This window comes from Solanum dulcamara, chromosome 1, assembly GCF_947179165.1.
Source record: "Solanum dulcamara chromosome 1, daSolDulc1.2, whole genome shotgun sequence".
Lineage (NCBI taxonomy): Eukaryota > Viridiplantae > Streptophyta > Magnoliopsida > Solanales > Solanaceae > Solanum > Solanum dulcamara.
The window spans coordinates 83,017,131-83,038,703 of NC_077237.1; the positions used below are offsets into that span (position 1 = coordinate 83,017,131).

General features: G+C 34.1%; 1 protein-coding gene across 1 annotated transcript; it reads left to right on the forward strand.

Annotated features, from left to right (window-relative positions):
* Nucleotides 1-1,480: 1,480 nt before the first annotated feature.
* LOC129889808 (phosphoenolpyruvate carboxykinase (ATP) 1-like) lies at nucleotides 1,481-10,991 on the forward strand. Its single transcript, XM_055965264.1, has 13 exons — nucleotides 1,481-1,506; nucleotides 5,791-6,022; nucleotides 6,888-7,072; nucleotides 7,369-7,522; nucleotides 8,061-8,145; nucleotides 8,348-8,448; nucleotides 8,542-8,840; nucleotides 8,949-9,122; nucleotides 9,247-9,312; nucleotides 9,403-9,581; nucleotides 10,088-10,257; nucleotides 10,352-10,520; nucleotides 10,700-10,991. The coding sequence occupies exons 2-13, from the start codon at nucleotides 5,805-5,807 to the stop codon at nucleotides 10,868-10,870; spliced, it is 1,971 nt and encodes a 656-aa protein (XP_055821239.1). The 5' UTR covers nucleotides 1,481-1,506; nucleotides 5,791-5,804; the 3' UTR covers nucleotides 10,871-10,991.
* The last annotated feature ends 10,582 nt before the right edge of the window (nucleotides 10,992-21,573 follow it).

Below are 21,573 nucleotides of genomic sequence, written 5' to 3' on the forward strand. Positions count from 1 at the left end.
ATCTTTGATTCCACTAAGCAAGAGATTTTACAAGTTGAAATGAGAGATAAAAACTTCTTATTTAATCCAACAGAAGATACACAAGCTTTACAAGATAAAAAATGAATTGACAGATTTGTTCATGAGGTTAATTTCAGCCAAGTCTAGAATCTACAGTTCCTCAAGCAAGGAGGACTGTTAGAATTATGCTTTTGAACTGCAGTAACTTTATTTTACTGCTTAGTTTTTGAATAAATCCAAATTAATAGTTGGTTAGCTAGTTTTTCCTATTTATTAGTAATTAGTTAATTAAGATATTTTGCAGAGATATTCTAGGCTAGTTTACCATTCATTTTTACTATTTTTGTTCTTATAAATGTAGAGTCCAAGAAAGCAAAATAAAATAATTCTCTTTGGCTTCATTGCATTATTTTTCTCTCAAAATCTTTCTTTGTTATTTTCTTAATTTCTTTATTAAAAAACCAACAATATTTGTTCTTAGGAAAAATCTAGATAGTCTAGAGTATTAGATATTTGAGGGAGATATTTGTAGAAGAAGTTAGAATAGTCTAGATTCTTAGTATTTAGAATCATCCCTACATAACTATAAATAGGGGTAGCATTAGGTATTTGTAATCATCCCAACAAAAATAAAAGAGTCTTCTTCTATAACAAAGTTCTCCTACCAAAATACATATTATCCTTTGTAGCATGCTATTCTTTAGTTGAATCTTCCGATCTTAGTTAACAATCTTGGAGTAGCAGAAGGTCTCCCAATTATATTTTTCTTTTGGATGGTATTAGAGACATAGCCGTTGATTGGCTTCTGAAAAAAATAAAGTAAGTAGAGCTCATTTTCAATATGGGGATGTTCATTATACACGACTTATGCTTGGATATAATACCCTTTTTATTTAGTTTTAATGCATGCAACAGTCAAAAGCTTATGAACAGTGTTGCTGAAAAGTATTGAGTGCAATTCTCAGTGATGCCTCCACCACTGCGTGACGATGGGGAGAAGGAAGGCCGGAGTAATGTTACTATATTGGCTTCTTCAGCCTCCTTAGCAAGCATATGCCAGAAAGGATCAGAGCTTAAGGAGCGAAACTATATGGAGCTTTCCGATTGTTCTTTAGTGGATAGCTCTACTATTTCCACATCAAATGACAATAATGTCTGTGGATTAAATCTGAAGGCAACAGAGCTCAGGCTCGGGCTTCCGGGGTCACAGTCTCCTGATGGAAAATACTGAGATTTCTTCAAATCGTGCTGGCAGTAGTTCCCCTGCTACCAAGTAATTAAGTCTGTCTCAAAAGGAAGAAGTAAGCTCGTCTTTTTAATTATTCTCTAACACTTCCTCTAGTTGTGCATAAAATTTGCCTTTATAATTAGTGCATGGAAGCTCTTATCAACACATTCACTTAAACTATTTCCTTATAATTGATGTTTGATTGGCATGTTACAGGATGTTCACTGATTCATGTATAAGGCTGAGAATCATGAAAAGTTGATATGTTATCGGCTTAGGTTAGTGGATCTCTCCTCCTTGAAACTATCATGAATATTAGACTACTTGTTTAAAACGTAAAAGAAACTCCCTTTTTCCTCGTTCCCCTTCACACTGTTTTTCACTTGTTTTAAAACTTCTATTGTCTTTTGCCACACATATCGCTTGGAAATAGAATAGAATATACTGAATGAAACAGAGATGAAGACATGGATTTTCTGGCATTCAATTTATGTGGATGATTTCAATGAACCTTAATGAAATGTTTTATATCACTTATTTATTTTCCTTATTAAAAAAAGAATCTTAATGAAGTGCTAATCTGTAAAAAAGAAAAATACAGTTCTTTCCTCAGTGCGGATAATGTCTTCAAAACATCTTGAGTTTCTCTTTCTCTATATGGTCCACGAAATGCATACTGAGATTAAACTCCACCAGTTCTTCCGCCTTACCATGGCCCCCAGATCATTCCAACTGGTTAGAAGTGCCCTTAGAACTTGTCTTGTTGCTTAGAAGTGCCCATAAAACTCTCCAGTCATTTAAAGAAATTAATCAACGAGTCTGATCATTGAGGAATCTTTACTGCCTTCTTTATGCATCTGACAATTTGTTTACCTATCTTGTTCTTCTAAGTAAAGCTTAAAATGCTTAAACCTTGAGAAGGAAGGCTGTCAATAATAAGTAGTAGTTTCATGAACTATGAAGCATGCACATCCTTGCATGTTTCGATGTTCAACATTGATGTTTTAGCGAACATGATTGATGACCAGAAATTGCATCAATCTTTCTTTTTCACGCCAGTGACACTACTTTTTACAACATCTTCCTCTGTAGTATTAGTTTGGATTCTTCAAGGATTACCTATTTGCTTCAAGACACTGAAAAGTTATAGAAGTTCAAGTCAGGCTGGGATTCTGAGGGGAGTAACGTGGACATGCTTTGTAGGACATATGTTAGAAGGGTGGGAAGCAAGAGGGAAGGCATTGATTTGAGAACACAAAAAAAGGGGGGGGGGGGGGGGAAGATTAAAAAGGTTTTGCTTAGTTTGAAGGCGCAATTAAGCTATTATACATCATGTGGAGTGATATATCAGCTATCCATGAAAGAAACTGGAATGTGTTTGATGACTCTAAGAAGGAGCACAGTTTGTTACTTTGGCCCAGCAGTCCCAGTAAGTGCCTCTCTAGGATCCAATAAACTTTAAAAGTTCCCGTAGCGAATGCTATACTATTGCAATATTTGGTAAGAATGAAATGGGAAAAGGCGGGTGAATATCAAACTAGGAACCCTTATTAAAGCGTTTACAATGACCAGGTGTTGGTCCGGGAAGTGCATCTTGCGTAGAAACCATACCTCATTGTTCTTATTTTGATCATTTTCCTTTAATTGATGTCCTCTAAGATCTGAATCTTATATCTAATAGAAAGACTATATATATGGGACTAATAGAAAAGGGAAGAGACTGCAACATATTATTTGGTTTGTTCCAAAAGGCCTCATTTTTTGTACTCAAGATTACATAGTGTTTTATTCCTGAAATTCTGCTTTGGAAATATATTTTTTTTGAGTTGAGGGTCTATCGAAAACAGTCTCTACCTCACAAAGATTAGGTCATATAAGGTCTGCCTAGCTACTTCCTACCCTATCCAGACTCTACTTTGTTAGGACCAAAATAATTAGGTGTCATGTGGAAGCTAGCAAAGCAAACCTCTAATGATCATGAGTAAGAAGATAAATGAGAAATATATCATAAGAGACACAAACATTTAACGTGGTTTGGTCAACTGACCTACCTCCACAAGAGGAGATGAGCAATCCACTATAAATATGAGAGTACAAAATATCGAGAGAAATAACCTTATACAATTCACTCGGAATACAAAGAGGTTCACACAAGTGTTAGTGTTAACTTAACACTTGTATCTCACCGTTTCTCCCCTACCCAAAACTCTTAAAGCTCCTAGAACTACATTATGAATGCTACCAAGTTAGAAAAAATAAGTTTCTATTTATAGAGTCATAAACTTTTTCCTATAAGAAAAAGGACTAGCCAAATATAGAGACATTGTATTTTCCTTTTAGGAAAAAGAAAACCTAATTATACTAGGAAAGTAGGGCAAATACTCAACATACTTGTGGATCACACTAGTTTTTGGAGTTGCTATATCTTGTTTTTGGACTTGTTCAGTGTATCAAGTTATTTGTTTAACAACAGGGATATTCATATGTATATGATATAGGTGTATTCATAAGGTTAATATATTTAAATTTGTTAGGTTGTTCAATGTATCAAATTTTTGTTTAGCAATAGGTATATTCATAAGGTTGATGTATTCAAATTATTGTGTTCATATGCTAGACTGACATACTTTACCTTATTTGATATTTCAATACATTAAGTTTTCTATGTACCTTGGAATATTAATACATTAAGCTATATAAATACTTGTATTGATTTGAAATCAAAGTATTCATATGCTAGTATATTTGAATACAATTGGATACTATTTTGTTGTTATGTTCTATCTTTTTCTTTTTTTAGGTTATCCAATATTATTTGTATCAATTTTTTATTTAATATCAAGGGTATTCATATGTACATTGTATTGTTGTATTTTTAAGGGTAATGTATTTAATTTGTCTCGTTGTATGCTAACATGATACACTACCATGTTTGATATATTAATACACTAAATTTCTATAATGAGTTGCATCCTGATATTTTAATTGGATATGCCAAATTTTAATAAGAATAATGGAGACAATAGAAAAAGAAATGTATCCCAAATTTTTCGTTAATCTGTTTAGATTCCAATTGGATATGCCTTCAATAGGTAAATAGCAGTTGTTAATTTAATAATGGAAAGTGGAGAGTTTTAGGAACGTAAAGAAAGGAGTGTCAGTTATAGCAACAACTTTTACCTTATTTATTGCATTATATTTATGATTGTATTACTGTATAAATTAAAAATATATATATTTATACAAATATAAATGAGTTAAAGAGATAAACTATAATCATTCTTGGTAAATAACATATTTATAACTATTCAAATTTAATAATGCTATAACTATAGCTATTTATGTAATTTACTCATGAATTAAGTATTTATATCAGTTATCGAGTGCTTCCTTATTGGCTACCTGTAGGATCAACTTTTACCGTACTCTCTTCGTGACAAATTATTTGTTGTAATTTTTAAAAATAGTTATCTTAAATTATTTATCACTAAGAAATTCAAGATAAAACTAATTATTCTTTTTTACTTAACCCTTTGTGGTTACTCCTGTTTCATTTATTCATTATATTAATATAGATATCTATATTTATTTGTCTACTTTAAAAAATCAATGAATAATTCATCATGTTATACTCATTTTATTCTTATAATTAAGTGCTAGTACTTATTTCTGATTCATTTCCCAACTTAGAATAAATATGGGTAAAAATGTGCTGAGTCAACACTGAATACGTAAACTTAGATATGTATAAATTAGTTTGAAAAAATATCCTAATTAATATTTTTTAAGGCATGTAAAAGAAAATCACAACAAAATTGGATAAGGAGGGAGAAATAATCTCATATTAAAAGTGCCTTTAATTATTAATTACTTGGTCTTTAATTAATCTTCTCCACTCATTTTTTAGGATTTATGAGGTTTAAGAGATATTATCTAGACAAGTAGTCCCTTTTTTTTAGCTACTTACTATGGTTACTTAAACCATCAGGAATTAGTCTGGACTATAAATAAAAGCTCTAGTACCCAAATATAACACATGATTTTTATTAAAATTGTGTTCTTGTAGGAACAGTCCTCATTGATCGTGGTTAGTTGTCTTCTACAATTTTTGTATAGCAAATCAATTTCGATTCTTGAATAATTCATATCACTTTTGCTTTTATTGGAACATAAAATTCTTTTTTTCGACATAAATTCAACTTCATAAATTCTTCTTCCATATGCATGCATGCAATAACGTAAATTGTTTATACATAAATTTATCAATCTATTTGTAGTTTTACGTTTTAATGGGAAGTCTTAAATAATTGTTGTCTGCAAATTTTGAAGGTTTTATTGTACTCCATTCATTTCAATTTTATACGTTTTACTTTTGTTTTAGTTTGTTTAAAGAGAATGTCAATCACTTTTTATATTGAGTAATTCTATAAATCCAACATTGTATATGACGCATTTAACATCACAAGATGATAATTTGGTACATTATCGTGCACATAGTATCATTACGTAAGTGTAGCTCTGTTTCTGATCGAAATTAATAGGATACCTTAATGAATGTGCAGGTACTTACTAAAAAATGGCATTGACAAATGGGCTGGCAAAGATAGAGACACAAAGGTTGAAAGAACAAATATGCCATGATGACAGTGCAATGCCAGTGAAAGCACAGACAGTGGATGAGTTGCATTCATTACAAATGAAGAAATCAGGACCAAATACTCCAATCATAGGCCTTCAACAGACTACCTCTGGATCTGAAGCTGACAAAGATAAACAACAGCTCGAATCCATCAGGTTATATTAATCACAACTTATTAGAAGTAGTAATTTTCCTTTGAGTTGACCGTCGGAAACAGTGATTCTACCTCACAAAGATAGGGATAAAATTTATATACGTTGCATTTTTCTCAGGCCTCGCTTATAAGAGTATACAGAATATGTTGTTTTTAGGAATACTAATCTTTACTAGGTAATATGCGATCATTTCTTATTTACGTTATACATTTAAATAATATTTATTCTCTTCTTATCAAAGACGTGAATAATAATTTTCAACAAAAATGTTTATGCTCATAAAATTTAATACTACTACAACATATATTGAATCTGTACCTGTAATTTTAATTTGTATTTGAGATTATATATTTTAAATATTTCCGAATATACCTCGTTTTGTTTTTCAAAATTATTCAAGCTAATTCATAGTATATATGATCTCCACAGTAACTAACAGGGAAAATCATATTATAGGAATGTTTAGTGTAATTTATCCTATTTTAATCAATATCACTAATTAAAAAAAATTAAAACTCAAATGTTTTTCTTTTTACTCTAATTAAATATTGTGGGGTTTGTTGTAATGTGAAATAATTGAAATTAATGCCTCATCAAAATAATAGCCAGCAAATGTATAATTTTTGTATAACAATATAATATATATATATACTTTGCATCGTCGTAGAGGCGGTCAACCCATTTTTTATTTAGACTATCATCCATGTCGTTATCTCTCTTGATCATGGTAATAATTTGAAATCCTTAATGAGTATAAAAAAAATCTGAGATATCAAATCCCTAGTATTTTATATTAGAGTTTAGGTGAAGAATATAATTATTTTAACTGACCAACCAATATATGTAACTTGTCCGTTTTGAACAGTGCATCATTGGCATCATTGACAAGGGAGACGGGACCAAAGGTAGTTAAAGGAGACCCTTCTAAACAGCCAGAAACGCCCAAAGTGGTCCATGCCTCTCATCAACATCAACATACTCCATCATTTAGCAATATTACTGACAGTGCCCTCAAGTTTACTCACATTCTCTATAATCTCTCCCCTGCTGGTAATTTATTAATTAATTCCCTCTTTGTTAATGTTAAAATATTGTGGATATCTCAACTAAAAGTGTAAGACATACTTACATTTACTTTATTACTATTATTATTACATCTTAAACGTGTACCCTCTCATGTACAGGGTGTAATTTGGAGGTGCATATTAAATTGAGTGATCATCTTATTTAAAAAATTAAGTTATTAGAGATAATATGTTCTCATTTAACTTGTTGTAATAGGTATATAACATTCTTTACATTGTCGATGTATATTATATTGTATATTTGATTAATAAGTTTTGTAGAGCTGTATGAACAAGCAATCCAGTATGAAAAAGGCTCATTCATTACTTCAAGTGGTGCTTTGGCCACACTTTCTGGTGCCAAAACAGGGCGCTCCCCAAGAGACAAGCGTGTTGTTAAGGATGACACCACATCAAAGGAACTTTGGTGGGGAAAGTAAGTTCCTCTTTGATTTATCGCATCAGATATTTGAAATTTACTGACCTGACTAAAAACTAGGTATTGCTCCCCAAAGGTGGAGCCTACAATGTTGCTTACGAGTTCGGTAAAATTCAGTAGTTTTAACTCAAATCCCATGTATTTATGTTAAGCAATCCTCTTAATATGTGTAGAGGTGGATTCAACCTTTAAATTTTTTAGCATGGACTTGTTGTAATTTCAAAATTATGGATTCAAATTGTTACAATTTTAGTGGATTTTTACACATAAAATTATGTTCCGTATTGAAAGACTGAGTACACATGAAAATAGTATAAATAATATATTATAACCAAATAAGTTGTCTTTTCTCGAATTCGGAATTTATAAACTTCGAATCCTAGCAATGTTTCTGACGCTCCTCCTCTGTCTGAATTTGAAACCTCTAATTAAAGATTCTTTGACTTATTTCCTACCACGATTATTTTAATTCCATAGTTTATTTTATGAGTATTGTGCATTTTCTAACTTCATTTTGTGTTATGCTTTTCAAAAGGGGATCACCCAATATTGAGATGGACGAAAAGACTTTCTTAGTCAACAGAGAAAGAGCCGTTGATTATCTTTGCTCATTGGAGAAGGTATAAGTTACATGATTGCTATGTTGCTCAGACTCTTTTAAAATGTCGTCAAGTACATGTCGGATTCTCCAAAAACAATACATTTTTTGAGGATGACAATATTTTCAGAGAGTCCGAGTAACATATCATGGTTGTACACTAGATTAAGTTTTGCAACTTACTAGACTATCAATAAGTTAAGAAATTTACATAAATATTTCAGGTTTTCGTTAACGATCAGTTTCTCAACTGGGATCCAATCAATAAAATCAAAGTTAGGATTGTATCTGCCAGAGCCTATCACTCCTTGTTTATGCACAACATGTAAGCACCTGATCATCACGAATATAAACTGAATTTAACTTATATATACTGACAGTAGTGAATATAACAAATAATTGTGTGGGCGCGTGACAGGTGTATCCGACCTACTCCTGAAGAGCTAGAGAATTTTGGTACCCCGGATTTCACTATATACAATGCAGGGAAATTCCCGTGTAATCGTTACACACATTATATGACTTCTTCTACTAGCATAGACATTAATCTTGCTAGGAGAGAAATGGTCATCCTTGGCACACAGTATGCAGGGGAAATGAAAAAAGGTCTCTTTAGTTTAATGCATTATCTAATGCCTAAACGTCAAATTCTCTCTTTACACTCCGGTTGCAATATGGGAAAAGACGGAGATGTAGCTCTCTTCTTCGGATTATCAGGTATAGATTTAACTTATATACACTGACATTATAAAAATGAAGTGTATTTTCTTGTTTCCTATCTAACTTTGTTACTAATGTTTCTCCTTGTGGACGTATTTATTTTAGGAACCGGGAAGACTACATTGTCTACAGATCATAATAGGTACCTAATTGGAGATGATGAACATTGTTGGAGTGACCATGGTGTTTCGAACATTGAGGGTGGTTGTTATGCTAAATGCATTGATCTGTCGAGGGAGAAAGAACCTGATATTTGGAACGCCATCAAGTTTGGCACTGGTATTTTTCTTATTGCCACTTGATCATAATTGCAAGTGTCAGCCAATTGCTTGGGACTGAAACGTAGTTATTGTTGTTGTTGCAAATGTCAACTAGTAGTAATATGTTTCAATGTTTCGTGCAGTGTTGGAAAATGTGGTTTTTGATGAACACATGCGAGAGGTGGACTATACAGATAAATCTGTCACAGGTAAATATATAGCTATGTAAATACATTATCGTGCCAAAACTTATTGAAAATGTTGGTCTCAACTAATGTCATTGATTGGTCTGGTTGCAGAGAATACCAGGGCAGCATATCCAATTGAATATATCCCAAATGCTAAAATACCATGCGTTGGTCCTCATCCTAAAAATGTCATCCTTCTTGCTTGTGATGCCTTTGGTGTGCTTCCTCCAGTTAGCAAGTTGAACTTGGCACAGACAATGTACCACTTTATTAGTGGCTACACAGCTTTGGTACACATTCTTCTGAAATCTAGTGCTTCAAAAATTACACACAAGAATATAATACTACCTCCGGTCCATATTATTTTCGTGCTCCTTGAGAAAGGCAATTATAAATAGCCTTAATCATAAAAGTATTGTCTAAGCCAGGTGTAGAAAGCATCCCACATTCACACAGGGTCTGTGAAAGATCCGAGCCCCAAGAGGTGTGATGTAGACAGTCTACCCTAATGCAGGCATCAGTGGCTGGTTCCATGGCTCAAATTCACACTGAAACAACTTTATTGTTGCTTCAAAGCTTCCCTTTACCCTTAAACCACTCCAATATGAGTAGTAGTAGTAGTAAGGGTGAATTTGAAGATTAAAAACAAATGACAAATGCTTCTTGTTTTTCTAAAACGTCAAATATTTTTTACAAATTCAGTTTCATAAAACGACTAATATTTGGGACCGGAGGAAGTAAGAAGTTAAGATTGTTGAGTAAGAAGTTAAGATTAATGCTTCAACAATTCAAACAGGTGGCAGGAACAGAGGATGGTATTAAAGAGCCAACTGCAACATTTTCAGCATGTTTTGGTGCAGCATTTATAATGCTTCATCCAACAAAATATGCAGCAATGCTAGCTGAGAAAATGCAGAAACAAGGAGCTACTGGATGGCTTGTCAACACTGGATGGTCAGGTGGAAGGTACAACATTATAAGCACTAACACAACATGCATTAAAATTTATAGTTATGTAATTAGACTTAATTAGTGGATTAACTTTCTTGATTGCAAACAGCTACGGATCAGGTAGTCGTATCAAGTTAGCATACACTAGGAAAATCATTGATGCCATCCACTCAGGTGAACTTTTGAATGCAAATTACACGAAAACTGAGGTGTTCGGGCTTGAAATCCCAAATGAACTTAAGGGAGTTCCTTCAAAGATTCTGGATCCAGTGAACAATGTAAGTTAACTCTGTTTATATACGCTGACAATATAAAAATATCTATTAAATACGTACATTTTAACATGTTATAGCACATTGCATGCCATATGTTTCAAATTACTGATTGCACTTATTGCTAAATTCTTGAAATATTTTCTTCTTTTGTAAAATTTGGATTTTTTTAAATTTTGTTCTAGTGGCCAAACAAGAATGCCTACAAGGAAACACTACTGAAGCTGGCAGGATTGTTTAGGAAAAACTTTGAAGTGTTCACAGACTACAAGATTGGAGCTGATAGCAAACTGACTGAGGAGATACTGGCTGCAGGTCCCAATTTCAGGGGCGACTCAAGCATTTCAGGGGCTTAAAAGCCAAAAATGAATGAATTGGAGGCCTAAGATTTTTATTTTTTAAAATAAATTTAGTTAAAGTCTTTTCTCCTAGCTTTTTTAAGAGGCAGAATTGTCACTATATTGGAAATTATTTTCGAGATAGCATATTTCTTTTTTTCTAATGAAAAGGTTAACTTTTTTTTTTAAATAGAACTCCATTTGTTTCAATCATTGGACGAATTTTGACTTGAGACGAAGTTTAAAGAAAGTATAGAAGATTTTCAAATCTTATGGTCATAAATTAAAGATATGTATAATACACCAAAAAGTCATTTAATTTTATGATCTTAAATATGTAATGTGTAAAATTAAAATTAAAAAATTTTGACAAAAAAAATATTCTTTTTGAAACAACTAAAACAAAATAAGAAATATAAATTTAAATAATGCAATAACTTTTTTTTAAAAAAAAAGCCTTATAGAATAATTTTATTATTATTAAAAAATAAGGCCCCTCAAATTTGGGGCCTAAGACGATGCCTTATTTTTAAAGGCATCAAGCCGTCCCTGAGCAAAGTTAATGGCATTGTCGAGAAATTATTTAGTGTTATAAAATAAACTAAATTTAGCAGAATAAGGTTTGAATAATAAGAGGAAAGGAAGGGAAAACTAAGCAGAGCAAAAAAAAATTAATGGCAGTATGTATCTGTTTTTTTCTATGTTTTCTTTTGCACAAATTGTGCCTTATATAGGCAAGAAACTATCATTACATACCAAGTGGGCAAGTTGCCCACCTTGACATCCACTAAATAAAAATATTCAATACCTAACACTCCCCCTTGGATGTCAAAGAATAAATAAACATAGTTATCCTGAACATCTATAAATCTTGTGTCTCGTTAAAACTTTACTAAGAAAAACCCAGTGGGAAAAAGCCTAGTGAAGGAAAAAGAGTACACACATTTGGTAATACGCCTTGAGTGCTGCCTCATTAAAAACCTTACAAGGAAAACTCAGCGGGACAAAACCTTGGTTAAGGAAAAAAAAGTGCAGCGCGTATTTTACTCTCCCTGATGAAGCTTCGTTTGATAATTTGGTGTCACGCCCCGAGAGGGTACCCTAGGCGTGGCCGGCACTCAGAAACCATCTCTGGCTTCCGAGAGAACCACTTGATCTCATTACTCATTTATTCATCAGCGGAAGACTTAAGAATATTAATGTGGGCTTGTCATCATCAATATTAAAAGAAAAAAAATGATAATTCTTAGAAGAAATAGTTTCTAAGGAGAACTACTCGGATTACATCATCAAACTCTGTCTATGAAGCCTCTAATACTCTTAGATGGTGCCAATGATAAGGAGTTTCTTCGAATACAAGAAGGACTCACCAAATAGCCGAAAAGAAATGATCTTCAACAATGCGCCTATTGAGGATCTCTAACACTTGTATCTGCATCATAAAACGATGCAGGTCGAATGACGTCAGTACGTGGAATGTACGAGTATGTAAAATGGCAGGAAGGTAAGGACAGATATCAAGAAACTCCTCTCAAGAAAACTCAGCTCAGAACTCAACATCATCTCAACATCAATATGTAATGCAAGTTTAAAATATAATAATAAAAATAATAGTAATAAGCAATGCTTACTCAGTTGGGAGTTTCTCTAACCGACAACCATCACTTATGAGCTAGCGATGATACAACGAAGCGATGCCGTTGCCACATCCATCCAATACCTTGCCAGGGTAAAGAACATCACCATCTTGGATCCACTCATCAAAGTCCTCTTTTTGGGACTTAAGAGGCATAGCCTCCATCCTACGCTGGCTACGTAGTTCTGGGGTTTGAGTCAATTAAACTCTTACCCAACTCGGTGCTCAATACTACTCCCAAAATATGTGTTCATATTAAACTCATCATCTAGTCTCATTGGACTTTAATTTAAATTATCAAACTCATCTCATTTTATGTTCATCAATCATTATACTTCCAAAAACATCATTTACATCTCATCAAAACATCTTGCTCAAAATATCATTTGCTCAAATTCATTCAAACTCAACTCTTTTGCTCTTTCAAAACTCAATAAAATACATATATAGTATTAATTCATATAACTTTCTTTTTATCAATGAAAATAATAAAAAGCCAACATCTTTACTCAAAACATGTATAAAAATATTCATGAACATCAAATCAATTAGGATTCATGGGAAAGTAGCCATGAATAATAATTCCAATAATATGAGAGATAACAATAATAATATTAATGCATAAATATTTCAAACTCAATAGAAGAAGAATTAATTTATTTAGAATTCAAGATTTGGATAAAACTCAACTATAACTCAATTATAATGAATTTAAATATTGGGCGCATGGACGAACTCAATCCAATGCTATGAAAGTCTTACATACCTTAAATCGAAAGCTTTACTTCGAATTGGAACACTCTTGGACCCCTAGCCTTTTCTTCTCGCCGGTTTGTTTTGTGTACTACCCGGAGTATAAGAATCACCAGAGTAGTATTTTTATACTACTAAAACTAAAACTATATTTGAGAAGGAGTAAAGAAGTATAGAGAGAGAAGAGTTGCTTAAGAAAGCTTGGTGAATAAAATGAGGAAATAAGGTGGGTATTTATAGGTGTGGAGAAGGGATCTAACAATAAATAAACATAATCATAAAGGATGATCTTGAAAATTAAATGGAGAATTTTGATGTCATGGATGATGTCAAATGGTTCTAGATCTTTCTATGGTAGGTGAGATGAAATCTCTTTTAACGGAATATCCGTTTTCGAAGCTGCGTTTGAATAAGATAAATTCCTTATTAGGATTTAGTGTCTTCATAAGAATTGTAGATATAGAAGTCTAGTTTCAGTTAGTTCAAGAATCATCTAATTTGGAGCATTCTACATCGAGATATAAATTTTATTCTACAAATACTCCATTCCGTCACAGCACTATATCTTACAAAGATTAATTTATTTGATCTATTTAAACTCTGAATATTAAGATATGTTCCTCATAAAAGTTGTAGGTAATGATGTTGTAGTTACTCAGAAATTTGAATCATCTAATTTGGATTATTAGATAAAAAGTTATGCCCAAATTACTTTAGGCATGAGAGAATATGATCAAAATACTTTTAGAACATGATCAAAATACTTTTAGAACATGATCAAAATACTTTATAACATGATCAAAATACTTTATAACATGATCAAAATACTTTAGGCATGAGAGATCATAATATGATCAAAATACTTTAGTCATGAGAGGACATAATTATGATCAAAATACTTTAGGCATGAGAGATCATAATATAATTAAAATACTTTAGTCATGAGAGAAATAGTTATGATCAAAATACTTTAGGCATGAGAGATCATAATATGATCAAAATACTTTAGGCATGAGAGATCATAATATGATCAAAAATACTTTAGAAATGAGACAACATAATTATGATCAAAATACTTTAGAACCTTTTTATGTCTTCATATAAGGACCTTTGATAAGTCAATAATTTAATGCATTTAAGAGCTAACATAAACTAACATAAGATAGGTGATTAAACTTCAAATATTTAATAATCTATGTAATTGGAATCATGATATGAAAACCCATAAAGTTTAATGCTTGAATTAAATAGAAAACTTTGATAATTCATTTGGACTTCATAAATGAAAGGATCCATTAATTAATAACATTTTAGGGGGTGTTACATTTGGAGACGACGCATTCCAATCTTATATCTTAATTTCTCAAAAGTTGATGTTGGTAATGCCTTTGTGAATAAATCTGCAAGATTATCACTTGAACGAACTTGTTGTACATCAATATCACCATTCTTCTGTAGATCATGTGTGAAAAATAATTTTGGTGAAATATGTTTCGTTCTGTCTCCTTTTATGAAGCCACCTTTCAACTGAGCTATGCACGCGGCATTGTCTTCAAATATAATTGTGTGTACTTTAACATCATTTTCCAGACCACATCTTTCTTTGATGAACTGTATGATCGATCTCAACTACAGACATTCTCTACTTGCTTCATGAATTGCTATTATTTCAGCATGATTTAAAGAAGCAGCAACAATGGACTATTTTGTAGATCGTCATGATATAGCAGTTCCTCCATGTGTAAATAGATAGCCTGTCTGAGATCGATATTTATGTGGGTCTGATAAATAACATGCATCTGCATAACCAATAAGGTCTACGCAACCTTTGTTAGTATAAAACAAACCCATATCAATAGTACCCTTCAGGTATCGCAAAATATGTTTAATACCGTTTCAATGCCTTCGCGTTGGGGATGAACTATACCTTGCTAGAAAATTAAAAGAAAATGTTATATCAGGTCTATTTGTGTTAGCAAGATACATAAGTGCACCAATAGCACTGAGATATGGTACCTCAGGACCAAGAATTTCTCCATCCTCTTCTGGAGGTTGAAATTGATCTTTTTTCACTGTGATCGAACAACCATTGGAGTACTTAATGGATGTGCTTTGTCCATGTAAAATCTTTTTAAGATTTTCTCAGTGTAGGCAGATTGGTGGAAAAAAACTCCGTCTGCTAAATGTTCAATTTGCAGACCTAAACAAAGTTTTGTTATTCCAAGGTCTTTCATCTCAAATTCTTTCTTTAGATACTCAATCGCCTTTTGGAACTCTTCAAGGGTTCCAATGAGATTTATGTCATCAATATAAACGGCAAGTATACAAACTCCGATTTCATTTTCTTAATAAAAACACATGGACAAATAACATCATTTATATAGCGTTCATTTATTAAGTACTCACTAAGGCGATTATACCACATACGACCTGATTGTTTCAGACCATATAATGATCTTTGCAGTTTTATTGAGTACATTTTCCGAGACTTTTTACATGCTTCAGGCAATTTTAATTATTCTGAGATTTCTATGTAAATTTCATTATCAAGTGAACCATAAAGGTAAGCTGTAACTACATCCATTAGATGTATATTAAGATTTTTATGTACAGCTAAACTGATGAGATATCGAAATGTTATTCCATCCATAACAAGTGAATATGTTTCTTCATAGTTAACCCTGGGTCTTTGAGAGAATCCTTGTGCAACAAGGCGTGCCTTGTATCTTACAATTTCATTTCTCTCATTTTGTTTTCGTATAAAAACCCATTTATAGCCAACTGATTTTACACCTTCAGGGGTTTGGACTACGGGTCCAAAGACCTCACGTTTAGCAAGTGAGTCTAATTCAGACTAAATTGCCTTTTTCCATTCTGGCCAATCACATCTATGTCGACAATCTTCGACGGATTTAGGCTCAAGACTTTCACTATCTTGCATGAGGTTAATTGCAACATTATATGCAAAAACATTATCCATCATAATTTTTGATCGATCTAGATTTATCTCATCACCGGTAGAACTTATTAAAAGTTCTTCATTCACTTGAGTCTCGGATTCACTGATTTCTTCAGAAATATCAGGATTACTCAAATGTTGACCTTCTTCAGGAAGTTCTTGTGTAGTATCATCTTTATTATTTTTCACGCTTCTCTTTCTAGGATTTTTATCCTTTGAACCCAGTGGTCTACCATGCTTCTGACGTGTTTGGGATTCAGAAGCTGTGATACTTGTAGATGGTCCTTTTGGAACATTAATCCGGATAGGCACATTAACTGCAGGGATATGTGACTTAGTTATCCGTTTCAAATCAGTAAATGCATCTGGCATTTGATTTGCTATTTTTTGTAAGTGGATGATCTTCTTGGCCTCTTGCTCACATGTGCGGATACGTGGATCAAAATGTGATAGTGATGAAACTTTTCACGTAATTTTTTTTCTTTTTCGGGTTCCTTTTTCTCTCTCCCTAATGGCAAAAAAAGTGTTTCATCAAACTGACAATCTACAAATTGAGCAGTGAATAAATCTCCAGTCAACGATTCAAGGTATCGAATTATGGAGGGTGAGTCAAACCCAACATATATGTCCAACCTTCGCTGAGGGCCTATTTTTGTACATTGTGGTGGTGCTACAGGCACGTATACCGCACAACCAAAAATTTTTAAATGGGCTATATTTGGTTCATGACCAAATACTAATTGTGACGGAGAGTATTTATTATAATGTGTCGTTCTGAGACGTACAAGTGTTGCTGCATATAAAATAGCATGACCCCAAACAGTAATTGGCAATTTTGTTTTCATTAGTAGAGGTCTTAATTGGATAATCTGAGAATTGCGCTCTCAATCTTATTATTTGTGCTAACAACTTTGCAAATGCCAGATTGCGAGATGATAATAAGCACACATGAGACCATCTATATGATGCATCTATTAGAACCATAAAATATCTACACAATCCACTGGGTGGATGAATAGGTCCACATATATCTCCATGAATATGCTCTAAAAAATCAGGAGATTCGATGCCAACCTTCAGGGTCGATGGTTTGGCAATTAATTTGCCTCGATAACAAGCAACACATGAAAATTCATCATTTGTAAGAATCTTCTGGTTCTTTAACGGATGTCCAGTTGAATTTTTAAGAATTCATCTTATCATTATTGATCCAAGATGACCTATTCGATCATGCCATAGCACAAATGTATTTGGATCGGTAAACTTCTGGTTTACGATCATATGTGCCTCAATTGCACTAATTTTTGCATAATATAGGCCAGAAGACAAAGTTGGTAATTTTTCCAAAATATATTTCTGGCCTGAGACACTCTTGGTTATACCAATATATTCAATATTCATTTCATTTAGTGTCTCAACATGATATCCATTTCTGTGGATATTTTTAAAACTTAACAAGTTTCTTGGGGATTTAGAAGAAAAATAGTGCATCTTCTATAACAATTTTTGTCTCCTTAGGTAGAATTATAGTAGCTCTTTCGGAGCCTTCTATCATTTTTGAATTACCAGATATTGTAGTAACATTAGTTTTTCTTCTAGGCAAATTGGAAAAATATTTCTCGTCTTTAAAAATAGCATGAGTTGTTCCACTATCAATTACACAAATATTCTCTTGATTTATCATTGATCCAAACAAAATTTGAGGCATTTCATATTTTCTTCAATAAGAAATAAAATAAGTATTAACACATGATATATTACACAAATTTTATTTATTTATATTGACTAGGAAAATACAAATATCATATTTAATACAGATAAAAAGAAAAATATTTACCTATTATTAGTCTTGTCAATATTCATATTTTCGTCTGGAAAATTAAAGAAATCAGCTACATCCAAATGCATAGGCTCAATATTATCTTCAGAGATAAAATTTATCTCTGAATTATTTTCTACTCTTTTTAATGATGCCTGATATAGCAGAACCAGACGTTTTGACGATCGATAAGTCCGCGACCAGTGCCCCACACCTCCACATCTATGACATACACTTTTTGAATTATTCTTCGGTAAAGCTTCTGGCTTTTTACTCTACTGTCACACCCCGGGAGGGTACCCTAGACGTGACCGGCACTTGAAAGCCATTTCTGACCTTCAAGCGAACCACCTGATTCCATCACTTTATCATTCAGTCATAAACGCTCAAAGGAAGGCTCAATCATGACATATTATTCATAATATAAGGGTCGAAGGCCAAACATGTTTAACACAACAAAATAAGTATAATAGGACTCCTCAAAATAACAGTCCGACCTCCCCACACTCTAGTCTATGAAGCCTCTATCAAAGTCTAGAAGGTGCCAATGACAAGCCCATTGCTACCAACATTCAAGATAAAGGAAACAACAATAACAAAACTACACAAGGGACTCAACATCCTCCGAAAACTAAGAGGACTCACCAACTAGCTGGGAGTGTATGTGGATCTTCAATGAAGCGCCGGTTGATGATCTCTAGTACCTGTCTCTGCATCATGAAACGATGCAGGCCAAATGGCGTCAGTACATGGAATGTACGAGTATGTAAAATGGCCGAATACAACGAACATCAAGGAAGAATCAAATCAACTTGGAAGCTCAACCCAAGAGGAATACCAACTCAATCAAATGTCCTAAGTCTAAACAAGAATATGATTTAGACGGGACCAATCCCATACAATTCAACTCAATCTGACTCAGAGTACTATCAAGACCTATTTGGAAGTTTCTCTTATCCGACAACCATCACTTATGAGCCAGTGAAGGTACAACAAAACGACGCTGTTGCCGCGCCCGTTCGTACTTTGCCAGGGTATGAACGAATCAAACACTCATGGATCCAATCCAACCAAGTCCTATAATGTCAGGACAAAACTCTTGGGGAAGCATCTGACTTTAACGGTTTAATCCCCCCTACGTTTGGCAACACAGGTATTGGTTTCGAGTATGGACTATACTCTTGCCCAATTCGGTGCTCGATACTCCTCCCAAGACTCAATGATCATAAAACTCCATCCAATCAACTCAATCAACTCATATCGACAAGTCTCATTACAACCTTGTCAACTCATCACTCTACCATGATCAAATCTCTCTCAATCATACTATCCGATCAATCTCAATCATATCTTTCAAAAGAAATTTAAAAGCACATTTATAGCAACATATAGATATAACCAATCATTTACTCTATCCATTTGAGAAATCTTTGAGACTCATCACAACTCAAGACCCTAAAATCAACACTTTATAGTAAGCAACACTTCTTAAGAAAATAACATCTTTTATCATGATCCGCATAACTAGAACGATCAATAACACATATTTAACAACTCATCTTCATTAACTCATACTCACATAAAGGCTCATTTTAGGAACTTCTTAGCTCAACAACATCAACACGCATAGAATCAATTAAATAGGGGACAAAGTTCATACAAGCATAAACCATACCAAGAAGCTCTATTTTCATGAACATCTAACCTCAAAGCAAGAGTAGGGCACATGGGTGGACTCAACCCATGTTTTAGATAGCCTTACATACCTTAGTGAAGACTTGAAGAAAACCTTGTGGTTGGTTCTTCAATGGAAAACTCAAACCTTGGAGCTCTTGGAACTCTTCTTGTTGGAGAAGGATTTGGAGAGGAAGAAGAAGAGAGAGAGAGAAGAGGTTTCTAGGTCTTTTAGAGAGAGAGTGGGGGCTGAAGAAATGATCCCAAAATAGTCTAGGGTGATACATATATAATTTGGGGCAAATTCCCAAATTGCCCCTTCTCAAAAGTTCTGAAAAATAGGCAAAAATGCACCTGGCGCGATAGTGGCGCATCGCGCCATTGCAGCGCCAGGCTGAATACGCCTAAAACCTGCACACCTCGTAGTGGCGTGTCGCGCTAGAGACCAAACTACTGAGGCATTTTTCTGGCGTGATAGTGGCGCGTCGCGCCCTTACAGCGCCAAGGCCAAAGTTTCTAGATTCTGGAAAATTGGCCAGAAAAACCCTGCACAACTTTTAGTGGCGCATCGCGCCAAGGACCAAACTACTAAGGCATGTTTCTGGTGCGATAGTGGCGCGTCGTGCCCTTACAGCACCAAGGCCATTTCCCCACCAGTTGCAACCCAGGCCAAAAATGAAATTCCTGCTGTGCTAGTTCATCTTAGGATCGTCATATCTTTTGACTCCGAACTCCAAAATTTACGTTCTTGGTGGCATTGGAAAGAAGACTCGACGACCTTTAATTTGATAGGTCGTGGACCACCCAGTTCGACGTCCTTCAAAAGATAGGGTCGTTAAAAGTCGACCCTTATACGAACTCATCCGAAACTTAGCTACAACGGATCTTTTGGACTTAGCTCAGTCCTACGGGTCCTCTATGACCCCACATCACCTCCAACGCTCTTTAGTTTCTCAGGGACTCATCTTAACTCGAGCACATACTTTGAACTAAATATGATGGGCCCCATACGTGTACAAAGAAGGCCCGAATCTTAGGGGAAAATTTTTTAGGGGTGTTACATTATCTCCTCCTTGGGATCATTCGTCCTCGAATGATGAGCAACCAAGAATGGACTCGGGGTACAAATCACAATCAAAATTTTAGTCATTCAACCAATCACATTCTCAAATAAATATCAATCAAAACTCAAAAAGGCACAAATGAATTCAAGTCAAGGAAATGGTCATTACCTTCAACATTCTCCTCGGTAGGCACGAATAGATGTAGATATTTAGATTTTATGGCTTCCTCCGCTTCCTATGTGGCTTCCTCAACAAGTTGATTCCTCCACAGGACTTTGACCGAGGCGATCTCTTTGTTCCTAAGTTTGCGAATTTGGCGATTAAGAATTTAGACCGGGACCTCTTCATAAGACAAGCTATCCTTAATTCCAACGCTGTCAATGGGGACTACCAACGAGGGATCACCCAAGCACTTTTTCAACATTGAAACGTGGAACACCGGATGAATAGAAGCTAGCTCTGAGGGTAACTCCAACTCATAAGCAACACTCTCAATCCGCCTCAAAATATGGTAAGGACCAATATATCGGGGACTGAGCTTCCCTTTCCTTCCAAACCTCATGACACCCTTCATGGGTGATACTTTCAAGTACACCCAATTACCCACCTCAAACTCTAAGTCTCTCCTCCTCATATCGGTGTAAGATTTTTGGCGGCTTTGGGTTGTCTTTAGCCTATCTTGGATAACTCTCACCTTCTCCATGGCTTGGTGAACAAGGTCAGGCCCAATCAGCTCGGCTTCACCAACTTCAAACCACCCAATGGGCGATCTACACCTCCTCCCATACAAAGCTTCATAAGGAGCCATTTGAATGC

Coding starts and splice junctions, on each gene's coding strand:
- LOC129889808 (XM_055965264.1), top strand. CDS start 5,805: ATGGCATTGACAAATGGGCTGGCAAAGATAGAGACACAAAGGTTGAAA. Junction 8,841..8,948: donor TCTCTTCTTCGGATTATCAG/GTATAGATTTAA, acceptor TATTTATTTTAG/GAACCGGGAAGACTACATTG. Junction 10,258..10,351: donor ACTGGATGGTCAGGTGGAAG/GTACAACATTAT, acceptor GATTGCAAACAG/CTACGGATCAGGTAGTCGTA.